Source organism: Ranitomeya variabilis, chromosome 4 (genome assembly GCF_051348905.1).
Source record: "Ranitomeya variabilis isolate aRanVar5 chromosome 4, aRanVar5.hap1, whole genome shotgun sequence".
Lineage (NCBI taxonomy): Eukaryota > Metazoa > Chordata > Amphibia > Anura > Dendrobatidae > Ranitomeya > Ranitomeya variabilis.
Genome location: NC_135235.1, coordinates 80,087,237 through 80,113,034, shown reverse-complemented (window position 1 = coordinate 80,113,034; position 25,798 = coordinate 80,087,237). Strand labels below are relative to the sequence as shown.

Sequence of the window (25,798 nt, the reverse complement as noted above, 5' to 3'; positions counted from 1 at the left end):
GGAGCGCAGCGCTGCGCGATAGTCACCTGCTCCTCGTTCCGGGCGCCGATCTGTCTCCAGCACTGACGCTGAGGTCAGAGGGCGCGGTGACGTGGTCAGTGCGCGCCCTCTGCTGAACGTCAGTGCTGGAGACAGATCGGCGCCGGAACGAGGAGCAGGTGACTATTGAAAGTGCCGGGGGCCTGAGCGACGGAGAGGTGAGTATGTGATTTATTTTTTTATCGCAGCAAATGGGGCAAGTGTCTGTATGGAGCATCTATGGGGCCATAACGTTCCTGGAGCACTATATGGGGCCATAACATTCCTGCAGCACTATATGGGGCCATAACGTTCCTGCAGCACTATATGGGGCCATAACATTCCTGCAGCACTATATGGGGCCATAACATTCCTGCAGCACTATATGTGGCCATAACATTCCTGCAGCACTATATGGGGGCCATAACGTTCCTGGAGCACTATATGGGGCCATAACATTCCTGCAGCACTATATGGGGGCCATAACGTTCCTGGAGCACTATATGGGGCCATAACATTCCTGCAGCACTATATGGGGGCCATAACATTCCTGCAGCACTATATGGGGGCCATAACATGCCTGCAGCACTATATGGGGCCATAACATTCCTGCAGCACTATATGGGGGCCATAACGTTCCTGCAGCACTATATGGGGCCATAACATGCCTGCAGCACTATATGGGGCCATAACATTCCTGCAGCACTATATGGGGGCCATAACATGCCTGCAGCACTATATGGGGCCATAACATTCCTGCAGCACTATATGGGGCCATAACATTCCTGCAGCACTATATGGGGCCATAACGTTCCTGGAGCACTATATGGGGGCCATAACGTTCCTGCAGCACTATATGGGGCCATAACATGCCTGCAGCACTATATGGGGCCATAACATTCCTGCAGCACTATATGGGGCCATAACATTCCTGCAGCACTATATGGGGCCATAACATTCCTGCAGCACTATATGGGGGCCATAACATGCCTGCAGCACTATATGGGGCCATAACATTCCTGCAGCACTATATGGGGGCCATAACATGCCTGCAGCACTATATGGGGCCATAACATTCCTGCAGCACTATATGGGGCCATAACATTCCTGCAGCACTATATGGGGCCATAACATTCCTGCAGCACCATATGGGGCCATAACATTCCTGCAGCACTATATGGGGGCCATAACGTTCCTGCAGCACTATATGGGGCCATAACATGCCTGCAGCACTATATGGGGCCATAACATTCCTGCAGCACTATATGGGGCCATAACGTTTCTGCAGCACTATATGGGGCCATAACGTTTCTGCAGCACTATATGGGGCCATAACGTTTCTGCAGCACTATATGGGGCCATAACGTTTCTGCAGCACTATATAGGGGCATAATGTTTGTGCAGCACTATATGGGGCAAGTGTCTGTATGGGGCCATAATTAACGTTTGTAGGGCACTACGGCATATGGGGCAAGTGTCTGTATGGAGCATCTTATAGGGCCATAACGTTTGTGCAGCACTATAAGGGGCAAATATCTTTATAGAGCATCTTATGGGGCCATAATCAGCATTTGTGCAGCATTATATTGGGCAAATGTGTCTATGGAGCATCTTATGGGGCCTTTATTAACCTTTATGCAGGATTATATGGGGCATATTTTAATATGGAACATCTTATGGGGCCATAATGAACAGTATGGAGCATTATATGGGGCTCCTGATTCAATATGGATATTCAAAGACACTTAACCTACTGATGTCTCAATTAGTTTTACTTTTATTGGTATCTATTATTACTTTTGACATTTACCGGTAGCTGCTGCATTTTCCCCCCTAGGCTTATACTCGAGTCAATAAGTTTTCCCAGTTTTTTGTGGCAAAATTAGGGGGGGGTCGGCTTATACTCGGGTCGGCTTATACTCGAGTATATACGGTATGTGGATTGTAAAACATACTGTTCTGAATATTCACTTACCACAGTGACTTCATTGGGGGAGGCACCATGCTGGAGTAACACATTGATGATGTGGGTATGTCCTTGCTGAGCAGCCTGATGTAATGGAGTATATCCATTCTGGAGAAAATAAATATTGCATGAATAATCTTCAAGAGAAAATCTTCTCCAAAACCAAGGAAAGCAAGTACAAAGAGAGGCTCGTGTACTCACGATCTTAATATAATGAGCTTTATTGGTATAGACATTACATATGTCACTGATATAAGTGACATCTCTAACAACATGACAAAGAAAATCCCTAAAACGGTGAACTTATTAATGTGGAACCATGGGAAGATGTGTAAACTTTGTTATTTGCATGTGCACGTGGCGTGCCATTGAAATCTGCAGTGCAAGATTACTTCTCCCCCAACCACCATGTATGTTACATTTGTAAATTGTTAAAAATTACAACCCACCTTGGTTTTGGCATTGACTTTGGCACCATGCTGCAGCAGGAAGTTCACCATTTTAATGTTCCCATAGTGGCTGGCTACATGCAGAGGAGTGTATCCCATCTGTAGAACATAAGAAAAGAAAGGCGATTACCCCCACCTCCATTCATAGCTACATTTTTTTCTTTTACTGTGTTACCTTCATAGCCTTTAGGCGCATGTTCTTTGTTCACAACACTATGATGTGTCACATCCACCACCCAAATTTTGTACTATTCCCTGTAATGTTAATGGTTATTAAAATGGCCAATAAATATAGAGTAAAAAATAAAATTATTATACTAAACTGTTTAATTATTAACCATGTGAATTTCCACAGTTTTATATAGTTTCCATGCCTTCAGCCACTCCAAATTTATACTATGTCAACAATAGAAACCAGGCAGTGCAGACACTTTCTCTATTAATTGGTTTTGAAGAAGTGACACGTTCTTTGTTCGTACAATACATCTTGATTTAAAATGAACCCGTCATGACATTTTTAAGCCGAAATGGCCAAGCTTGAAAAAAGTTCTGTGAACCGCAGCCATTTGGGCTTAATAAAGGCCACACTTCTTTTTGTATTTATTTTGTGGAGTGCTGCCTTTCTCTTTTTATATATTTTTTTTAAGATGTCAAACATCACTTTAAGGATACTAATGAGACACAGTAATATATTAGGACGGGTAGAAAAAAATGCATATGTCCTTCTATTCAACTTGTTTTCCTAAACAGTTCATGAAGATAAAGGCAAATCCTTATAGTGAAAAATTTCTCTGTAAAATAAGAGGTAAACTATTTGTGTAAAGCTCATTCTAGAACCTAAAAATCCATAACTTGAGACCAAGTACTTGCCAACATTCCCATATGTCACTGGACTCTCCTGCTTATTGTTTCCCAAATGGGGCACTTCTTAAAGATTTAGGGAGAATTTTGATACCGATAGATATATATTTTGTGTATATTAAAATGATCCAGTCAGCAAGATTTTGCTAAGTAAACTACAGGCATTGTCATGTTGTCGCTGTTACACTGATTAAATTGATTTCTGGGGTGAAGAAATCCATCTTGTAGTTCTTGTGTAATCAGTGTAGGAAGTTGTCAGTTAAAGGGACTCTGTCACCTGAATTTGGAGGGAACAATTTTCAGCCATAGGGGCGGGGTTTTCGGGCGTTTGATTCACCCTTTCCTTACCCGCTGGCTGCATGCTGGCTGCAATACTGGATTGAAGTTCATTCTCTGTCCTCCGTAGTACATGCCTGCACAAGGCAATCTTGCCTTACGCAGGCGTGTACTATGGAGGACAGAGAATGAACTTCAATCCAATACTGCAGCCAGCATGCAGCCAGCGGGTAAGGAAAGGGTGAATCAAACACCCGAAAACCCCACACCTATGGCTGAAAATTGTTCCCTCCAAGTTCTGGTGACAGAGTCCCTTTAATGATATGTCTGTGCTCCAGGGCGGGACTGTAGGCAGACTCTTACGTTATGCTCGAAGCCAGAGAAACGAAGGAAAGACCTGCCCACAGGCCGCCCCAAAGTACAAACATGTCCCTCATCATAGAGACAGACTATTTGGGCTTCGGGGTGGCCTGTGACCAGGTCTCTCCTTGGTTTCTCTGTCTTAGAACAGGAAGTTAAGACTTTACCTATAGTCCTGCCCCGAAGCACGGGTATATCATTAACTGAAAACATTGATTACACAAGAACCACAAGGCGGATTTCTTCACCCCAGGTATCAATTTAATCAGTGTAACAGCATGAACATGACAATGCCTGTAGTATACTTAACAAAATCCTGCTGACAGGTTCACTTTAAATACAGTTTGAGATATTAAGTATTGGGTTCAAATACAAAACTACATGTAGACGTTTCAGTTGGAGCCCAGGACGTTCAGGTTATCCTTCTACCTGTAATTATTACTCTGATTAGCTTTTCCCCATGAACCTTACTTTGAAATTCATCAGCATGGCTCGGGGAGGCAAGGCACGACTACATGGCAAGAGAGCAGCAGAAGGAATTAAAGAAGATACAAAAAATATCATTCATGCAAATATTTAGTATTTTCCATGAATATTTCATATTTGTCTCACCTTTATGAATATATTCAGAAAAGAAGGATACTAAGTCAGTCATTTTACATTTCCTTGACCCCCAAGGCTTTTGCAGTTTAAATGACAATTGAAACTAAATAATATGTTTATAAGGTTCTTAAAGGAAAATCGGCAGCTTCCCCAGGCACCGCTTCCATGTATTTATTGCTACCTTTATACCCTTCATAACAAGCCCTTTTTATAGTTTTATTGATTACTCCATATGGCAAAATCCTATTTTATAACTTTGGTGGTGATATGCTAGTTGGTTTTGCTTTCTCCAGACCGGTCATCCCACTAATCATGTTATCACATCTCTATGGGCATGCGTAATATAATTTTGCAGGAGCGGCATCACCACCGGCTCTTTGCAGATATCGGCCTCCCTGACATTATGTAGTAAGTTGGGTTTATCCATTCTGAATTCATCGGCGCACTGAGCATGCCCTGGAAAGCAGAGGTGACGTAGGACACAGCCAACCGCATGATGTTTAGAGCCACTGGTATCGGCTGGCTGAGTCACTGCTGCCTCCCTGGTCAGTGCACCAATGAAGCTGGGGTGCATACAACCGGCTTCAGTATGCATTGTCAGATAGATCTGCAAACAGCTCGAATATCATGTTACTCATGAACTTATATAATTTTTAAGATGTCCCCATAAATAGATTTTTGCTTAGGACACTTACATCTCCTATCATACACAGCACACAAATAATAAATACCTTAGTTGTGCAGTCGGTGACTGTTCCATTGTTGAAGAGGACTTGGGCAACGCTGACTCTGTCCTCCTGAGCTGCCAAGTGTAGAGGTGTCAGTCCGCTCTATAAATCATGTGAAATATCAGTTTTTAGTATGACGACAACTTATTATTTCTATTCACCAAGTATTAGTGACCTTTTTGTAACCTCTAAACTGATCCTTAAAGGGTTTATCCAAAACTAATTTTTTTTACTATGTGCCTAAAAACTAACAGGCAGGTAGTCGATACCTACCTGCCTGTTGTGCCTAGCGCCGATCACTTCCGGCACACAACAGTCACAGACCGCTCCTGCCAGTGAATCAGCGGCTTCACTTCTGCTTTACTGTGTGGGGAGCTGGCTGTCAATCAGCATGACGTCGGCAGTCACACCTGGTCGAAAGAGCAGCCCGGAAGAGGAGTAGCTCCTCTGTTGATGTTGAGCAGCTGAATGGCCGGCAAGATCGGTCAATGACCGCTCTATGTTGGCACTGGATAGAAAAGGCAGTTAGTTAGCAACCACCTGTCTTGTTCGTTTCAAGGCCCATAGTAAAAAAAAAAATAGTCCTCGATAAATCCTTTAAACTTTTTTAGGAGTCCTTGAAGTCTATCCTAACTACTGCATAATCTATCCTAACACAGATATGTAATAATAGCAAAATCTAAAAGTAATGTATACATATACTAGTTGGCATAATATTCTTGGTCTATGATTAACTTTTCCACACAATGCAAATTTACATCCTGCCTGACGAAATAGGCTAAAGAGACTAGGTGCTTCCATGTGTTTTTCAGGTAGAGATAGGAGTTTATTCCCACTTTGTATCTTTCCGCAGATTGTGTTAGCACAAAATAAATAACACGGAATATATAGTATATAAACATATAAATGGGTGTTGTTCTCTCGTGTAAAGTATTTCATTTTCTATTCAACTCTTTTTTTCAAGGCTCAATGGTCCACTAAACAGATGCTAACCATTAGTGCCACAGAGGCTATTTATAAAAATAGCTTTATATTTATATATACTCTATAGGATTGAAATAGAATAAGAAAAAAAAAGACAATAGCTTTATCCATAGGATCCTGGAAGGAAAAGTGAAATGTTTTGTTAAAAAATGACTGGGATGATTTTGTAACATGGGATTTGGAAATTGTTGTCTTTCGGAAATTCTGGTTTGGCTGGTTTTGTCACAATGTGCATAAGCAATGGAGATTATGTTGCTCTGTCGAACTTTATGTATAAAACATCTATTCAATGTGACGTAGCAGGAAAGCTTTTAAAACATTTACAATCAGAGCTACAATATTTGCCAATTTCCTTCCCAAATTAGAAAGCAGTGGGTCCGGCTGGATGCCAGGAAAGAAGGGGAGACAGTTGGTAAAATGCTTTGTCCTGATTGGCAAACTGATGAGACACCCAGCTACTTGTACATCTGCAGACACATGAGCGTATACGGTATATACATATACATTGCTCAAAAAAATAAAAGGAACACTAAAATACCACATCCTAGATATCACTGAATGAAATATTCCAGTTGCAAATCTTTATTTATTAAGTAGTGGAATGAGTTGAGAACAGTAAAACATAAAAATGATCAATGTAAATCAAAATTAATATCGCATGGAGGTCTGAGTCTGAATTTGGAATGATACTCAAAATCAAATTACAGGCTGATTCAACTTCAGTGGAAATGCCAAGAAAATGATACTCGGTAGTGTATGTGGCCTCCACGTGCCTGTATGTTCTCCTGAGGGGTCTCTTCCCAGACCTGGCTTAAAGCAATCAGTCAACTACTAGAAATTCTGTGGTGTAATGTGGGGTTGTGTCACAGATGTGGTCGAATGGATTCAGGTGTGGGGAACGGGCAGGTAAGTCCATAGCATCAATGCCTTCATCATGCAGTAATTGCTGAGACACTTCAACTACATGAGGACCAGCATTATCATGTATCAGAAGGAGCTTAGGGCAAACTGCAACTGGTCGCACAAGGGGTCTGAGGATTTCATCTCGGTACCTAATGGCAGTCAGGCTACCTCTGGCGAGCACATGGAGGGCTGTGCGGCCCTCCAAAGAAATGCCTCGCCACACCATTACTGACCCACTGCCAAATCGATCATGCTGGAGGATGTTGCAGGCAGCAGAATGTTCTCCACAACGCCTGCAGACTCTGTCACGTCTGTCACATGTGCTCAGTGTGAACATGCTCTCAGCCAATGTCGAATCTGCCAATTTTGGTGTTCTCTGGCAAATGCTAATCGCCCTGTATGGTGTTTGGCTTACAACCCAACACCCACTTGTGGATGTCGGACCCTCATACCACCCTCATGGAGTCTGTTTCTGACAGTTCGAGCAGACAGATGGATGTTAGTGCCCTGCTGGCATTGATGTGCCATCCTGGATGAGCTGCACTTCCTGAGCAACTTCTGTGGGTTGTAGACACCACCTCATACTACCATATAGTACCTCTAGGGGTGAGAGCAATGACAAAATGCAAAAATGACAACAACAACAGCCAAAAGGGATGAGACCAGAGAAATGGTCTGTGGTCACCCCCTGTAGCACCACTTCTTTATAGCGGTTGTCTTGCTAATTGCCTACCATTTCTACCTGTTGGCTGTTTCATTTGCACAACAGCAGGATAAATTGATTCACAATCAGTGTTGCTTCATAACTGGACCAGTTGATTTCACAGAAGTGTGACTGACTTGGGAGTTACATTGTATTGTTTAAGTGTTCCCTTTATTTTTTGGAGCAGTGTGTATATACACATACATATATTTCTTCTTTAGATCAACCTTATGCCATACTTTAAATGTGACAATTCTTGCCTAAGGCACAAACAGATATTTGACTAAGGTCTGAAGGAAGACGTCAAACCTGATTTTCATGCCGGATAGTGAATCATAGATTTATTTTTTCACTATCACTTTATAAACCTGAGGAAACCCTTTTTTGTAGCACTTCAGTCACTTTGGCAGTGCATTAATACATCTCATCATATCTGAGGTTTATTTACTATCAGACAAGCCAAGTTACTGGGCATTTTGGAATATGTTGGCACTATGTAATATGGCGTCTCTCTGACTGATGAGTATTTTTGTAGCATTTTCAGTACCTTGTTGCTAACATTAACATTAGCATTTCTGGTGAGAAGCAGAGACACCATATCCACGTGGCCCTCCTGGGCAGCTAGATGGACAGGAGCTATTCCTTGCTTAGTAATAGCATTGGCATCAGCACCATATTCGAGTAAGGTGGTGGCTATGTCCATTTGGTTTTTCTTTGCAGCAATGTGAATAGGAGTGTAACCATTCTGAAAGGAAAGTGACAATAATTGATCATTTTTACCGTGGCACTGAACATCAGTAAATCAGACTCATACACCCTACTACAAAGAATCCTATTTGTCAGAAAATATATAGCATGAAAAGACCACCCCCACCATACCCGCATAACTAACAGATAGTATTGTTCCTTTAGTCCAATGTTAAAGGATGTCTATAGGTGAGACTACAGAAAATAGGAATAACAATAAAAGACAGACTGCGGTGTGACTAAAAGCCACTGTGTCCATGACATGGGTGTCAGAGAACAGTAGTAACGACAGAAAAATATCTGAAATGGGTTGACAAACCCTGTTTACGAATGTTTTATTGGGAGACAGGGATGTCAGACAGGGTCTCCTGCTGGTAACCATGGGGTAATCATGATTACTCCTGTATGACACCTGACCCGCAGACCAAACGGGCGGTTCGTGTGGACTTCCTCAGGGGCTGTGACATGTTGTGTTCAGACATACCCTAAATACTACCACTGCAGATGTCAGTTAAACAGGCCTGATTATCGGCACATGCGTGTATGTAGCGAGCGGCAGAAGTTACTTCATTTCGTGGCGGCCCATGTGACAAGGGGGGGCAGACAAAAAAACCTATGACATCAATGATCCACACGTGTCACACACAGGGCGACATTAGTGATGCTCTGGAACACATCGCGTCATATACAACCCCTGGCAAAAATTATGGAATCACCGGCCTTGGAGGATGTTCATTCAGTTGTTTAATTTTGTAGAAAAAAAGCTGATCACAGACATGGCACAAAACTAAAGTCATTTCAAATGGCAACTTTCTGGCTTTAAGAAACACTAAAAGAAATCAAGAACAAAAAATGTGGTAGTCAGTAATGGTTACTTTTTTTAACCAAGCATAGGGAAAAATTATGGAATCACTAAATTCTGAGGAAAAAATTATGGAATCACCCTGTAAATTTTCGGTTATAGGATGTTTCACCCCCAGCAGTTCGCCCCCAGCAGTTCGCTCCTAGCAGTTTGCCCCCAGCAGTTCGCCCCCCCCGGGTACATCCTGTTCGTGACGCCAAGTTGAGTCGCCGGCCAGGGCAGTGGGGTACTCGGTACCAGGGCCGGTACTTGAAGGGGACGTCACGGTGGCTGCGACCCGGTACGTGACCCTGGGCACTCAAATAAAAGGGAAAAGTCTTTTAAGGGTTTGGTTAATAAAGTTTGTGTTCGTGATGCGACCTGTAGTATTCGGTCAGTAGGGACCGACGCTGCTTAAAGGGGTCCTCTGGGGTGATGGTATGGCAGCTGGATGGTATAACTTCCCACAGGTGAAGTAAATGTACCGGGGGTGAACTGCTGGGGTCGAATTGCTGGGGGCGAACTGCTGGGGGTGAACTGCTGGGGGCGAAACATCCAAATCCCGTAAATTTTCATACCCAAAAATAACACCTGCATGAAATTAGATCTGCTCATTAGTCTGCATCTAAAAAGGAGTGATCACACCTTGGAGAGCTGTTGCACCAAGTGGACTGACATGAATCATGGTTCCAACATGAGAGATGTCAATTGAAACAAAGGAGAGGATTCTCAAACTCTTAAGAGGGTAAATCACCCAATGTTGCAAAATATGTTGTTTGTTCACAGTCAGCTGTGTCTAAAATCTGGTCTGGACCAAATACAAACAACATGGGAAGGTTGTTAAAGGCAAACTTACTGGTAGACCAAGGAAGACATCAAGTGTCAAGACTGGAAACTTAAAGCAATATGTCTCCAAAACAGGAAATGCACAACAAAACAAATGAGGAACGAATGGGTGGAAACTGGAGTCAACGTCTGTGACCAAACTGTAAGAAACCGCCTAAAGGAAATGGGATTTACATACAGAAAAGCTAAACAAAAGCCATCATTAACACCTAATCAGAAAAAAACAAGGTTACACTGGGCTAAGGAAAAGCAATCGTGGACTGTGGATGACTGGATGAAAGTCATATTCAGTGATGAATCGCGAATCTGCATTGGGTAAGGTGATGATGCTGGAACTTTTGTTTGGTGCCGTTCCAATGAGAATTATAAAGATGACTGCCTGAAGAGAACATGCAAATTTCCACAGTCATTGATGATATGGGGCTGCATGTCAGGTAAAGGCACTGGGGAGATGGCTGTCAATACATCTTCAATAAATGCACAAGTTTATGTTGATATTTTGGACACTTTTCTTATCCCATCAATTGAAAGGATGTTTGGGGATGCTGAAATCATTTTTCAAGATGATAATGCATCCTGCCACAGAGCAAAAACTGTGAAAACATTCCTTGAAAAAAGACACATAAGGTCAATGTCATGGCTGCAAATAGTCCGGATCTCAATCCAATTGAAAATCTTTGGTGGAAGTTGAAGAAAATGGTCCATGACAAGGCTCCAACCTGCAAAGCTGATCTGGCAACAGCAATCAGAGAAAGTTGGAGCCAGATTGATGAAGAGTCCTGTGTGACACTCATTAAGTCCATGCCTCAGAGACTGCAAGCTGTTATAAAAGCCAGAGGTGGTGCAACAAAATACTACTAGTGATGTTTTGGAGTGTTTTTTGTTTGTTTGTTTTTCATGATTCCATCATTTTTTCCTCAGAATTGAGAGATTCCATCATTTTTCCAATATGCTTGGTTAAAAAAAGTAACCATTACTGACTACCACATTTTTTGTTCTTGATTTCTTAAAGCCAGAAAGTTGGCATTTGAAATGACTTTAGTTTTGTGCCATGTCTTTTGATCTGCTTTTTTTCTACAAAATTAAACAACTGAATGAACATCCTCCAAGGCTGGTGATTCCATAATTTTTGCCAGGCTGTTGGTTCTTAGGCCCATAAGAAAAAATATATAATCGTCCCGAATAACCCCTTTAACCCCAAAACAGGAATTAAAACTAAATATTAATATATATTAATATAAAACGCATTTGTTCAGACTGGCCTACCGCCTCAACGCATTAACCTAACTATCCCTGTGTGGCCTAATAAAAAAAACAAAACAAAAAAACAAAGAAAAAACGGTCCCTCGCATCATGTTCTCATACACTTTATGCAGTTAATAGCCTCTGTGTCTGTACTGTTACATACTTAGGCAGTTAACTGGTTCATGCAGCTTTACATGAACACCCGAGCCTTACACTATGGCTGGTCCAAACTAAAGCAATTGTTACCATCCACCTCTCGTGTCTCCCCTATTCCTCATAGTTTGTAAGCTTGCGAGCAGGGCCCTCATTCCTCCTGGTATCTGTTTTGAACTGTGATTTCTGTTATGCCGTAATGTCTATTGTCTGTACAAGTCCGCTCTATAATTTGTAAAGCGCTGCGGAATATGTTGGCGCTATATAAATAAAATTATTATTATATTATTATTATTATATTTACGGTAACTCTCCCATTATTTAGACTAACTGCTGGCTTTGCACTAATGGAAGATGCTGAAATGTGAATGAGGCCTGATTAAGTAACTAAACTTTGTGTTATTTAACTATCCTCCAGGCATTCCAAAGTTGTGATCTTTTTTGCTAAATACTTTTTACACAATCTCTCCCAAACAGTGCTGGTTTATACAGCCAGTTCATGCTTCATTAAAATCTGTTTTCAACTGCTACTCAGCCAAGCTCTATATCCTGTTTGCAAACAGATAATTGGAATATCCGCATCTGAGTACAGGAATATAGAACAGGGAAATACTGTGCTCTGTGTGTTTGCATACAGAGTACTCCTGCCTGAGCAACAGTCGAAAGCAGCTTTTAAAGAAGCATGAACTGACTATGTGACAAAGGAGTGCAGCATGATTTTGAGAGAAAAGGAAAAAAAAATAAGGTAATTAAGCGTATTCTAAAAAATTATAACTTTTCAATGCCTGGATGATGGCAAAATAAGAACAAAAAGTTTAGTTACTCTATAAACTGTATGACATCAAATATGGCTACAACTATCTGTGGCAGCTATAATGGGTGGCTTTGTAATGAGATGGGATTTGTTAAGTATATGGGATATTTGTTGCTATCCAGCCTCTACATAAAAAGCTATGATTAGTATTTGTAGGTGATTTATTTTAAAGGAGATGTCCAGTATTAGAGAAAAGATCTTTTTTTTTTCTAATCCCAACATAGGATGGACACTGCTCCTGTTGATATTAATAAAATAAATCACACACAGAAAAATAGTCTGAGTCGCTGCACCCTCCTGTCCATTTCTAATAAATATCTTCTTGTTATATTTAACACTTTGTTATGCCGATTGCTATTTACTCCTTCATTTAAAAGGTCAGTGTGGACACTCGCTCCCTTTCAGCAGATATCAGATGTGCATGCCACAACCCACAGAGCATGTTTTACAGATGTCTAATGTCAAATGCATTTCTGTGTTATTAGTCACCACTCCCTGTCTGTGAGGGTATGCCTGATATTATTGGAGGTCTTAGCAGAATGACACGTCATTGCTCACACACAGTGAAAGGGGTTCTGCAAAGCTAAACTTTATTTTAGGCATAGATATTTTCAAAATAACAAATGGAGGCATACTCACCTTCTGTCGTTTCCATGGGCCTAGCACCGGTCGTTCTGGAGGTCTGCACTAGATCTGGAAGCAATGTCTGCTTTGTCTGGGTGTTGACAGAACTACTGAAGCTGCATCAGTCAGGTGGCAAGAAAAACACATCATCAGATATACATCCAATGAAAAGCTCTTCTAGTCACCGGACTGCTGCAGCAGGTCCTTGGCTTCAGCGGGTTTGTGAACATTTGGCAAGTGCAGACATTGCTTTAGGAGCCGGCGCAGACCTCCGCCGCAGCCTGTGTCACATGTGGAAGTTGAGTATGCCACTGAAACAGTGCCATCCTTATACAGAGGCCACATCTGGTATTGCAATGCCAGACATAGCCCATTGAACATACGATCAGTATTTCTTGGATATGACACTTTTTAAATACCTTTGTCTAATATCTTACAATGTTTTATAATGTTACAAGGAAGAATGGATGAAAATCCTTTAAACAAGAATTGAAAGACTCTTGGCTGGCTACAAAATCCATTTACTAGCTGTGATACTTTCAAAAGGGGTTGGTGCTAGGTACTAACAATGCAGGGTGCTCAAACTTTTGCATGGGTCTAATTTACTGTTTGTAATTTTTTAAATGTAAAAGATGAAAATATATACAATTTTTTTTTGCCTGAAATCCAAAGTAAATATAATAAAGTATAATTTGTAGCCTTGCTCAAGTGGTGTGTATTTGCTCTGAGCTCTTGTTCTTGTATTCTGATCTTTGCTGCTCAACCTTGGATTTGCCTTTATCATCTGTTTGCGTAGCCCCTTTTGTTGTGATCGGCTACCTTCCTGGAATTCTGACCTTGAACTGTTACCTGATTCCACCTTGGTCTCACCCCTCTGCCTATGACGTACCCTCCTGGCTTTTGACCTCGGACCTCTTGACTACCCAGCCTCACGGTCTGTCCGTGAGCAGTGACTAGCATCACACCAGATTTATTAATTTTGGCATATTTTAAGACTAACTAATCAAAGGGTCTGTTTATACGGACCGACCGATGGCAGTAATATTTACTGATTGATGGTGGTTTAATAGCCTGTTTAAACAAGCAGACCACTGTAAAAGTTGAGCATTGAACGATCTGTAATAGATCTGGAATAGATTGCTCGGAGCGCATAAGCTGCCTTGCCTCTCGGCAGTGCAACTCCTGTTTATACAGGAATCTACATGGCCAAGAATGATGATCTTTTACCCTGCACAAAAGATCATTTCACTAGATGAAAGAGAGTTTAGCTTGCTCATCAGATGATTGGCAGCCTGTTTACATTGAGAGATTCTTGTGAACGGTCTTAAGAGAACATTCAGTGTAAATGCAGCTTACGTTTGACAGTATTAATAAATCAGCCCCATTATCTATTTGATGGATCAACATAGTTTGTCTTATAATAGTCTGAAAACACCTATATGTATCCTATACAATAATAGTCTGTACATATAAATCCCAACTGGTAAATTGGCATTAGCCATTCTGATGACATTAGCAAGGAAATTACCCTATATCATGCATATATAACGTAAGGTGGGTTACCTTTGCAGCTCCGTGGGGCGATGCACCTTTATCCAAGAGTAATAAAGCCACTTTCTGGTTATCATAATGTGCCGCTACATGCAGTGGAGTTAGCCCGCTCTAAAGACATGCAGAAACAATGAAGGTCACACAACATGTCAATGCGGAAATCTGTGATAAGTAGAATTCTTATTCTGCCCAATTGGTGACTAACGGAATGTGTTATATCTGTATGTTAGTAGTAGCCAGAACATCACCGTTTAGAGGAATAGAAAGTCTTTGTAAACCCAATATAGTTAGCATATATGACTGCTGCATAGACAAGTGTCCCTCTTGAGAGAGTAGATTGAGAAAGTAGAGAACATAGTTGGATTACTTATACTGCTATCATAGTATGAGGATTAGGCCGGGGTCACACTTGCGAGTGCAATGCGAAAGACTCGCACAAGTCTCTCGCATCAATACCCGGCACTGCCGCCAGCACTCGGGACCGGAGCGTTCAGCTGCATAGAAATACATGCAGCCACACGTGTGTGGCCCTGGCCTTACTAATACTATCATAATATAATACTAATATGTGTAGCCTAAATTAGGGCTGCACGTTCCAGGGTTTTGCCAGTCTTTGGGAAAAATTCGTCATTGGAAGTCAGTTTTGTTTGTGTCTAAATTGCCATTGTTTGAGCAAAATTTACCAAAATTGTCCACATTATTATTTGGTTTTGGCACAACTTTTGATATAAACCTTCTGTCTAGAGATGATTTTATACTCCAGTTAACTACTGGGTTAAGTTTTTAACTTTTTGTGAAACTATTTAACAAGTTACAGTTCTTCAATTTGATTTAAACCAAATTTGCATAGCTAACCAATTTTTTTTTTTTTTTAAAGTATCAAGAGCAGACTTAAGATGAAAAAAGTTGCACATTTTCCCAAAAATGCATGGACAAAGTTAGCGACACTTTCTTAATGACAAAAAAAAAAACAACCTTTGGTTTCAGCCATCGTTTGTATCCTATATGAATAGATTTTTTTGTTTAATAGTTTCAATTAAATGACTAATAGAACCCTATGGAAATTATGGCCATGTTTGGTTTCTATCTGCTATTCAAAAATGTATCCAAAATTGCCATGATTTATTATTTTCAGACAGGATGCACTTTCACAAGTGTTAATCCAAAAGTTTTTAAGAGTGGGATTGGAAATATAGAAGTAGGACCTTTCCTATAGGCTTTTTCTTCTGACTATGGCTCCAAAACTGCATCAAAATGTCACGTATGAACATACTCTTACTTTCTGGAACCTCAGACAGCTTGCAGGTGCAATTAGCAGTGGAAAGGTCCACTAAGGCGCCATACACAACCAGCCATGAGGTTCATTTGAAGTTCATCTGAAGCTGATCACTTGCTCGTTGGTGGTGAGATGGCTTGTACCCAGTAATAAAATTAGTATTTACAATTCCATGAAAAGGGGATACTCATTGCCCTCAGTGTCAATCTATCATCCCAAAGGAACCATAATCTGGCACTTGCTGAAATGTTCACATTACAGGAGGTCTCTAAATCCAAAGCAACAAACTCAGACGACTCATAAGAATGGTGGGGTATTTGTAGATAACGGCTACATCTGTGACTTTTAGTTCTTCTGAACTTTTGAATGGCAATTTTTGCCTTATTACTTACAACGGAATAAAAAAATCTAGTTCTATACTTACCTTTCCAGCTGCATCCGGGGATGCATTTTTCTCTAAAAGCAGCTTGGCTACTTCAATCTTTCCATATTTTGCAGCAACGTGTAGAGGAGTAAATCCTTTCTGTAAATATACATTTTACACGCGGTTATACAGGTTTTGCTCCTTTGTTCATTATTTGTTCCATTAACTTTTTCATAGTTTATTTCCCTTCACAATTATTGATGCACAGATTGGTTCAATCCCCAATATGAAAGTCTATAAACCACTCGAACCCTAACGCTAACCCATGTACACATTACTGGGATACTGCCATACCAGAATAACAAAATGCAGTATGCTAATAATGAAACAGGAGTAAAAACCTGTCAACGAGTATAACAGATAATCATCAGCCCTAATACCACAATGCATAAAGATAGCTTTATTTCGCAGAGTATAACATTATCTAAGGTTTCCATGCCATATGAGTTATTACCTTACCTTTGTGACTATTGCATAGGTAGCCCCATGTTCCAGTAACACAGACGCTACGTCATCGTGCCCTTCCCTGGCAGCCAGGTGCAGTGGAGTGTAGCCAGAGGTTGTGGAGGCATCAGGGCTTGCATCTTGCTTAAGTAACTGCTGAACGATGTCGGCTTTCCCAAGGCGAGCTGCTATGTGCAGTGGCGTTTGGTCATCCTAAGAACAGAAATAGACAAACTTTTTTTTAACATTTTTAGGAATACGTCGGAATAATTTGTATTTATATATTTCCTAAACCTGAGACTAGACTGTATTAAGTAATTAAGTATGTCATGCATGCGGGAGTGGAAAGAAAGCAGATGTCTGACCCCTCTAGAATATATTCCCTGGAAATATGTTTCCCAGCAAATCTTAGAAATAGTGGACATATCTGTGGGGGGCGACACCCAGAACCACCATCACCTCATCTCTGCCGGTGGCCAGATGTAAACAGTGGACAGACTTGAAAAACCTGGAACAGCATGGCTCTGAACACTGTAGTTGCCGCTCCCAGGCACTGCAGATCACCTCCTATTCCCTTCAATGGAAGCTGACTTTAGGCACCTGAAACCTGTACACCATGGCGCTGTTCTAACTCTTCTTGGGAGTGTTGTCGACTGGAGCCAAACTGGTCTGATATTGATGATTATTTCTAAAGATAGATCAGCATTCTCACAGTTCTGGATATCACACCAGTTTAGAAAATCAGCAGATCAGTGCATGATAAACCATCACGGATGGGGCTAAAATTTGGCCTGGAATATATGCTGCATAAGCAAACATGGTGTGAGATCATCACCTTGTTCCACTTTACCTATGAACTCATTTTCTTTCTTTGTCTTGCTGTTATTGTGCAGCCAACTACTACGTAACACTTTTGTTTTTTGCTCCACTTTTTCATGAGCTGAACGCAAAGATCTAAGACTTTTCTATGTACACAAAAGGACTTTTTCTCTCATATTGTTCACAAAATAGTCTAAATTTGTTTTAGTGAGCTCTTCTCCTTTGCCGAGATAATCCATCCACCTCACAGATGTGGCATAACAAGGTGCTCATTAGACACCATGATTATTGCATAGGTGTGCCTTAGGCTTCTTTCACAGTTCAGTCGTTTGGCGTCAGTCACTTCCGACAAAGTGACGGATCGACGGATCCGTCACAATTGTTGAAAAAACGGATGTAACGGATCCGTTTTTTTGACGGATCCGTTACTCGGGGGTTGTATATACTTTTTGGAGCATGCGCAATTGAAAAAAAATGAAAAAACGGATTGGGGCGACGGATCCGTCGAAATAACGGTCGCGACGGATCCGTCGCCCATAGGTGGCCATTCTATGGAATGACAGATGCGACGGATCCGTCGCGATCCGTCATTTCAACGGAGACAAAAAACGTTGCAATGACCGTCAATGTCTAGATGACGTCCGCTAAATTTTGACGGATCCGTCGCATGACGGATGGAACGGACGACCATCCGTCACAATCCGTCGCTAATGCAAGTCTATGGGGAAAAAAACGGATCCGTCGAAAAAAAAAACGGATCCGTTTTTTGAGGAAAATGGCGGATTTAGACTGACGCCAAACAACTGAAGTGTGAAAGAGGCCTTAGGCTGGACACAGTGAAAGGTCACTCTTAGGCTACTTTCACACTAGCGGTTTTGGCTGTATGTCGCAATGCATCATTTAGGAGAAAAAACGCATCCTGCAAAGTTGTCTGCAGGATGCGTTTTTTCCCCATAGACTTACATTACCGAAGCATTGCGACGTATCGCCACAAGTCGCAACCGTCGTGCGACGGTCGCGTCATGTTTTGGCGCACCGCCACCACAAAAAAAGTTACATGTAACTTTTTTTGTGCGTCTAGTCCGCCATGCGTGGCCGAAACTCCGCCACCTCCTCCCCGGACCTTACAATGGGGCAGCAGAAGCGTCGTAAGACTGCTTCCGCTGCCCCCGTTGTGCTTTTCTTTCACAGCATGTGTCGGTACGTCGGCCCGACGCACTGCGACGGGCCCGTACCGATGCTAGTGTGAAAAAGCAGCCTAAAATGTGCAGTTTTACCGTATTTGTGGGTCCAGGGGGTCAGAAAACCAGTCAGTATCTGGTGTGGCCACCATTTGCCTCACGTAGTGTGGTCACATAGTGATTGTGGTCTGAAGAATGTTAGTCCTTTTCAATGGCTGTGTGAAGTTGCTGGATATTGGCAAGAACTTGAACATGCTGTTGAATACACCGATCCAGGGCATCTCAAACATGCTGAATGGGTGATATGTCCAGTGAGTATGCTGAACTGGGATATTTTCAGCTTCCAGGAATTGTGTACAGATCCTTGCAACATGGGGCTGTGTATTATCATGCTGCAACATGAGGTGATGGTCGTGGATGATTGGCACAACACTGGGTCTCAGGATCTCGTCACAGTATCTCTGAGCATTCAAAATGTCATCAATAAAATGCCCCTGTGTTCATTGTTTATAACATACACCTGCCCATACTATAACCCCACCGCCACCATGGGCCACCTCACTCACAACAGTGACATCAGCTTAACCACTCACTCACACAACGTCATACACACAGTCTGCCGTCTGCCCTGTACAGAACCGGGATTCATCAGTGAGGACTCAGGAGAACACCTGTCCAACATCCCAGACGCCATTGAATGTGAGCATTTTCCCACTCAAGTCGGCTACCATGACAAATGGCTGTCAAGTGGAAACCCCGAAGAGGGTGACAAGTTGAGCATGCCAAGGAATTTCCCTGAGACAGTTTCTGACAGTTTGTGCAGAAATTCTTTGGTTATGCAATCCGATTGTTGCAGCAGCTGTCCGGGCGGCTGGTCTCAGACAATCTTGGAGGTGAAGATGCTGGATGTTGAGATCTTTGGCTGGTGTGGTTACACGTGTTCTGCGGTTGTGAGGCCGGTTGGATGTACTCCCAAATTCTCCGAGATGCCTTTGGACACAGCTTATGGTAGAGTATGGCACAGCTCTGGTGGACATTCCTGCAGTCAGCATGCCAATAGCAGGCTCCCTCAAAACTTGCGACATCTGTGGCATTGTGCTGTGTGATAAAACTGCACATTTTAGACTGACCTTTTATTGCGGCCTGCCTAAGGCACCTGTGCAATAATCATGCTGTCTAATCAAATTCTGGATATGCAAGACCTGTTAGTTGGATGGATTATCTTAGCAAACGATAAGTGCTCACTAACACAGATTTACACACAAATTTGTGACACTATTTGAGAGAAAGAGGCCTTTTGTGTACATTGAAAAAGTCTTACATCTGAGTTGTGCTTATATTTTTGTTCAGTGTCACCAGTTTCACTATACCCATCTTTGTACCCTATTTCAATCATGGACAAGTTGAGAGTTGTTTCTTCTAATACCTGGATCCCTCTTCTGAGCAGTTCAGATGACATCAATTAATGAAATACAGTGGGGCAAAAAAGTATTTAGTCAGTCAGCAATAGTGCAAGTTCCACCACTTAAAAAGATGAGAGGCGTCTGTAATTTACATCATAGGTAGACCTCAACTATGGGAGACAAACTGAGAAAAAAAAATCCAGAAAATCACATTGTCTGTTTTTTTATCATTTTATTTGCATATTATGGTGGAAAATAAGTATTTGGTCAGAAACAAACAATCAAGATTTCTGGCTCTCACAGACCTGTAACTTCTTCTTTAAGAGTCTCCTCTTTCCTCCACTCATTACCTGTAGTAATGGCACCTGTTTAAACTTGTTATCAGTATAAAAAGACACCTGTGCACACCCTCAAACAGTCTGACTCCAAACTCCACTATGGTGAAGACCAAAGAGCTGTCAAAGGACACCAGAAACAAAATTGTAGCCCTGCACCAGGCTGGGAAGACTGAATCTGCAATAGCCAACCAGCATGGAGTGAAGAAATCAACAGTGGGAGCACTAATTAGAAAATGGAAGACATTCAAGACCACTGATAATCTTCCTCGATCTGGGGCTCCACGCAAAATCCCACCCCGTGGGGTCAGAATGATCACAAGAACGGTGAGCAAAAATCCCAGAACCACGCGAGGGGACCTAGTGAATGAACTGCAGAGAGCTGGGACCAATGTAACAAGGCCTACCATAAGTAACACACTACGCCACCATGGACTCAGATCCTGCAGTGCCAGACGTGTCCTGTTGTGAATTTGCTTTTTGCTCCCTCTAGTGGTTACTAGTTTTTTGACTCTGGTTTTTCTGTCATTCCTTTTATCCGCACCTGGGTCGTTAGTTAGGGGTGTTGCTATATAAGCTCCCTGGACCTTCAGTTCTATGCCTGGCAACGTAGTTATCAGAGCTAGTCTGCTGTGCTCTTGTCTACTGATCCTGGTTCCAGTTATATCAGCTAAGTCTGCCTTTTGCTTTTTGCTATTTGTTTTGGATTTGTATTTTTGTCCAGCTTGTTCCAAATTTATATCCTGACCTTTGCTGGAAGCTCTAGGGGGCTGGTGTTCTCCCCCCGGACCGTTAGACGGTTCGGGGGTTCTTGAATTTCCAGTGTGGATTTTGATAGGGTTTTTGTTGACCATATAAGTTATCTTTCTTTATTCTGCTATCAGTTAGCGGGCCTCTCTGTGCTAAACCTGGTTCATTTCTGTGTTTGTCATTTCCTCTTACCTCACCATCATTATTTGTGGGGGGCTTCTATCCAGCTTTGGGGTCCCCTTCTCTGGAGGCAAGAAAGGTCTTTGTTTTCCTCTACTAGGGGTAGCTAGATTCTCCGGCTGGCGCGTGTCATCTAGAATCAACGTAGGAATGATCCCCGGCTACTTCTAGTGTTGGCGTTAGGAGTAGATATATGGTCAACCCAGTTACCACTGCCCTATGAGCTGGATTTTTGTATTCTGCAGACTTCCACGTTCCTCTGAGACCCTCGCCATTGGGGTCATAACAGTTTGCCAGGCCTTGATTAAATGTTTAATGCATTGCAGAAGAGGGATTATAAGAAAGAAGATTCTGAGTTTTTTTTTTTCTTCTTCCCCTTTACCTCAGAGTGGCTATGCTTGCTGCAGACATGAATGTCCAGACCTTGATTACAAGTGTGGACCAGCTGGCTACTCGTGTGCAGGGCATACAAGACTATGTTATCAGAAATCCTAGGTCAGAACCTAAAATACCGATTCCTGAACTGTTTTCCGGAGACAGGTTTAAGTTTAGGAATTTCGTGAATAATTGTAAATTGTTTTTGTCCCTGAGACCCTGTTCATCTGGAGATTCTGCTCAGCAAGTAAAAATTGTTATTTCGTTCTTACGGGGCGACCCTCAGGATTGGGCTTTTTCGCTGGCGCCAGGAGATCCGGCATTGGCTGATCTTGATGCGTTTTTTCTGGCGCTCGGTTTACTTTATGAGGAACCCAATCTTGAGATTCAGGCAGAAAAGGCCTTGCTGGCTATGTCTCAGGGGCAGGACGAGGCTGAAGTGTATTGCCAAAAATTTCGGAAATGGTCCGTGCTGACACATTGGAACGAGTGTGCACTGGCCGCTAATTTTAGAAATGGCCTTTCTGAAGCCATTAAGAATGTTATGGTGGGTTTTCCCATTCCCACAGGTCTGAATGATACTATGGCACTGGCTATTCAAATTGACCGGCGGTTGCGGGAGCGCAAAACCGCAAATTCCCTCATGGTGTTGTCTGAACAGACACCTAATTCGGTGCAATGTGATAGAAAAACCGCAAATTCCCTCATGGTGTTGTCTGAACAGACACCTGATTTAATGCAATGTGATAGAATCCTGACTAGAAATGAGCGGAAAATTCATAGACGCCGGAATGGCTTGTGCTACTACTGTGGTGATTCTACACATGTTATCTCAGCATGCTCTAAACGTATAGCTAAGGTTGTTAGTCCTGTCACCGTTGGTAATTTGCAACCTAAATTTATTCTGTCTGTAACTTTGATTTGCTCACTGTCCTCTTATCCTGTCATGGCGTTTGTAGATTCAGGTGCTGCCCTGAGTCTCATGGATCTCTCATTTGCTAAGCGCTGTGGTTTTACTCTTGAACCATTAGAAAATCCTATTCCTCTTAGGGGTATTGATGCTACACCATTGGCAGCAAATAAACCGCAGTATTGGACACAGGTTACCATGTGCATGACTCCTGAACACCGCGAGGTGATACGTTTCCTGGTTTTACATAAAATGCATGATTTGGTTGTTTTAGGGCTGCCATGGTTACAGACCCATAATCCAGTCCTGGACTGGAAGGCTATGTCAGTCTCAAGTTGGGGCTGTCGTGGTATTCATGGGGATTCCCTGCCTGTGTCTATTGCTTCTTCTACGCCTTCGGAAGTTCCGGAGTATTTGTCTGATTATCAGGATGTCTTCAGTGAGTCTGAGTCCAGTGCACTGCCTCCTCATAGGGACTGTGACTGTGCTATAGATTTGATCCCAGGCAGTAAATTTCCTAAGGGAAGACTGTTTAATCTGTCGGTACCTGAACATACCGCTATGCGTTCATATATCAAGGAGTCTCTGGAGAAAGGACATATTCGTCCGTCTTCTTCCCCTCTTGGTGCGGGATTCTTTTTTGTGGCAAAAAAGGACGGATCTTTGAGACCTTGTATTGATTATCGGCTTTTAAATAAGATCACTGTCAAATTTCAGTATCCTTTACCGCTGTTGTCTGACTTGTTTGCCCGGATTAAGGGTGCCAAGTGGTTCACCAAGATAGACCTTCGTGGTGCGTACAACCTTGTGCGCATTAAGCAAGGTGATGAATGGAAAACCGCATTCAATACGCCCGAAGGTCATTTTGAGTACTTGGTGATGCCTTTTGGGCTCTCCAATGCGCCTTCAGTTTTTCAGTCCTTTATGCATGACATTTTCCGGAAGTATCTGGATAAATTTTTGATTGTTTATCTGGATGATATTTTGGTTTTTTCTGATAATTGGGATTCGCATGTGGAGCAGGTCAGGTTGGTCTTTAAAATTTTGCGTGAAAATTCTTTGTTTGTCAAGGGCTCAAAGTGTCTCTTTGGTTTACAGAAGGTTCCCTTTTTGGGGTTCATTTTTTCCCCTTCTGCTGTGGAGATGGACCCAGTCAAGGTCCGAGCTATTCTTGATTGGACTCAGCCCTCGTCAGTTAAGAGTCTTCAGAAGTTCTTGGGCTTCGCTAACTTCTACCGTCGTTTTATCGCTAATTTTTCTAGCATTGTGAAACCTTTGACGGATATGACCAAGAAGGGCTCCGATGTAGCTAACTGGGCTCCTGCTGCCGTGGAGGCTTTCCAGGAGTTGAAACGCCGGTTTACTTCGGCGCCTGTTTTGTGCCAGCCTGACGTCTCACTTCCCTTTCAGGTTGAGGTGGATGCTTCGGAGATTGGGGCAGGGGCCGTTTTGTCGCAGAGAGGCCCTGGTTGCTCTGTTATGAAACCTTGTGCCTTTTTCTCTAGGAAGTTTTCGCCTGCCGAGCGAAATTATGATGTGGGCAATCGGGAGTTGTTGGCCATGAAATGGGCATTTGAGGAGTGGCGTCATTGGCTCGAGGGTGCTAAGCATCGTGTGGTGGTCTTGACTGATCACAAAAATCTGATGTATCTCGAGTCTGCTAAACGCCTTAATCCGAGACAGGCCCGCTGGTCATTGTTTTTCTCCCGCTTTGATTTTGTTGTCTCGTATTTACCAGGTTCAAAGAATGTGAAGGCCGATGCTCTTTCTAGGAGCTTTGTGCCTGATGCTCCTGGAGTCGCTGATCCTGTTGGTATTCTTAAAGATGGAGTTATCTTGTCAGCTATTTCTCCGGATCTGCGACGTGTGTTGCAGAGATTTCAGGCTGATAGGCCTGAGTCTTGTCCACCTGACAGACTGTTTGTCCCGGATAAGTGGACCAGCAGAGTCATTTCCGAGGTTCATTCCTCGGTGTTGGCAGGTCACCCGGGAATTTTTGGCACCAGAGATCTGGTGGCCAGGTCCTTTTGGTGGCCTTCCTTGTCAAGGGATGTGCGGTCATTTGTGCAGTCCTGTGGGACTTGTGCTCGAGCTAAGCCTTGCTGTTCTCGTGCCAGCGGTTTGCTCTTGCCCTTGCCTGTCCCGAAGAGACCTTGGACACATATCTCCATGGATTTCATTTCTGATCTTCCGCTATCTCAGGGCATGTCCGTTATCTGGGTGATATGTGATCGCTTCTCCAAGATGGTCCATTTGGTTCCTTTGCCTAAGCTGCCTTCCTCTTCCGATCTGGTTCCTGTGTTTTTCCAGAACGTGGTTCGTTTGCACGGCATCCCTGAGAATATTGTGTCAGACAGAGGATCCCAGTTCGTTTCCAGGTTCTGGCGATCCTTTTGTAGTAGGATGGGCATTGATTTGTCGTTTTCGTCTGCTTTCCATCCTCAGACTAATGGACAGACGGAGCGAACCAATCAGACTTTGGAGGCTTATTTGAGGTGTTTTGTCTCTGCTGATCAGGACGATTGGGTGACATTCTTGCCGTTGGCTGAGTTTGCCCTTAATAATCGGGCTAGTTCCGCCACCTTGGTTTCGCCTTTTTTCTGCAACTCTGGTTTCCATCCTCGCTTTTCTTCGGGTCATGTGGAGCCTTCTGACTGTCCTGGGGTGGATTCTGTGGTGGATAGGTTGCAGCAGATCTGGAATCATGTGGTGGACAACTTGAAGTTGTCACAGGAGAAGGCTCAGCGCTTTGCCAACCGCCGCCGCGGTGTGGGTCCCCGACTACGCGTTGGGGATTTGGTATGGCTTTCTTCCCGCTTTGTTCCTATGAAGGTCTCCTCTCCCAAATTTAAACCTCGTTTTATTGGGCCTTACAAGATATTGGAAATCCTTAATCCTGTATCTTTTCGTCTGGATCTTCCTGTGTCGTTTGCTATTCACAATGTATTTCATAGGTCCTTGTTGCGGCGGTACATTGTGCCTGTAGTTCCTTCTGCTGAGCCTCCTGCTCCGGTGTTGGTTGAGGGCGA

The 25,798-nt window shown here is 42.8% G+C and overlaps 1 protein-coding gene across 49 annotated transcripts in view; it reads right to left on the bottom strand.

Moving 5' to 3' along the window:
* The window catches only part of ANK3 (ankyrin 3), a 756,238-nt gene that overhangs the window by 150,721 nt on the left and 579,719 nt on the right, over positions 1 to 25,798 (bottom strand). For all 49 annotated transcript variants that reach the window (XM_077258828.1, XM_077258825.1, XM_077258804.1 and 46 more), the window contains 7 exons: positions 16,832 to 17,029; positions 16,373 to 16,471; positions 14,685 to 14,783; positions 8,399 to 8,596; positions 5,265 to 5,363; positions 2,434 to 2,532; positions 1,994 to 2,092 (listed from right to left, as the gene is read on the bottom strand). In XM_077258828.1, coding sequence (XP_077114943.1) covers positions 1,994 to 2,092; positions 2,434 to 2,532; positions 5,265 to 5,363; positions 8,399 to 8,596; positions 14,685 to 14,783; positions 16,373 to 16,471; positions 16,832 to 17,029 — 891 coding nt within the window. The remainder of the gene's footprint in view (positions 1 to 1,993; positions 2,093 to 2,433; positions 2,533 to 5,264; positions 5,364 to 8,398; positions 8,597 to 14,684; positions 14,784 to 16,372; positions 16,472 to 16,831; positions 17,030 to 25,798) is intronic.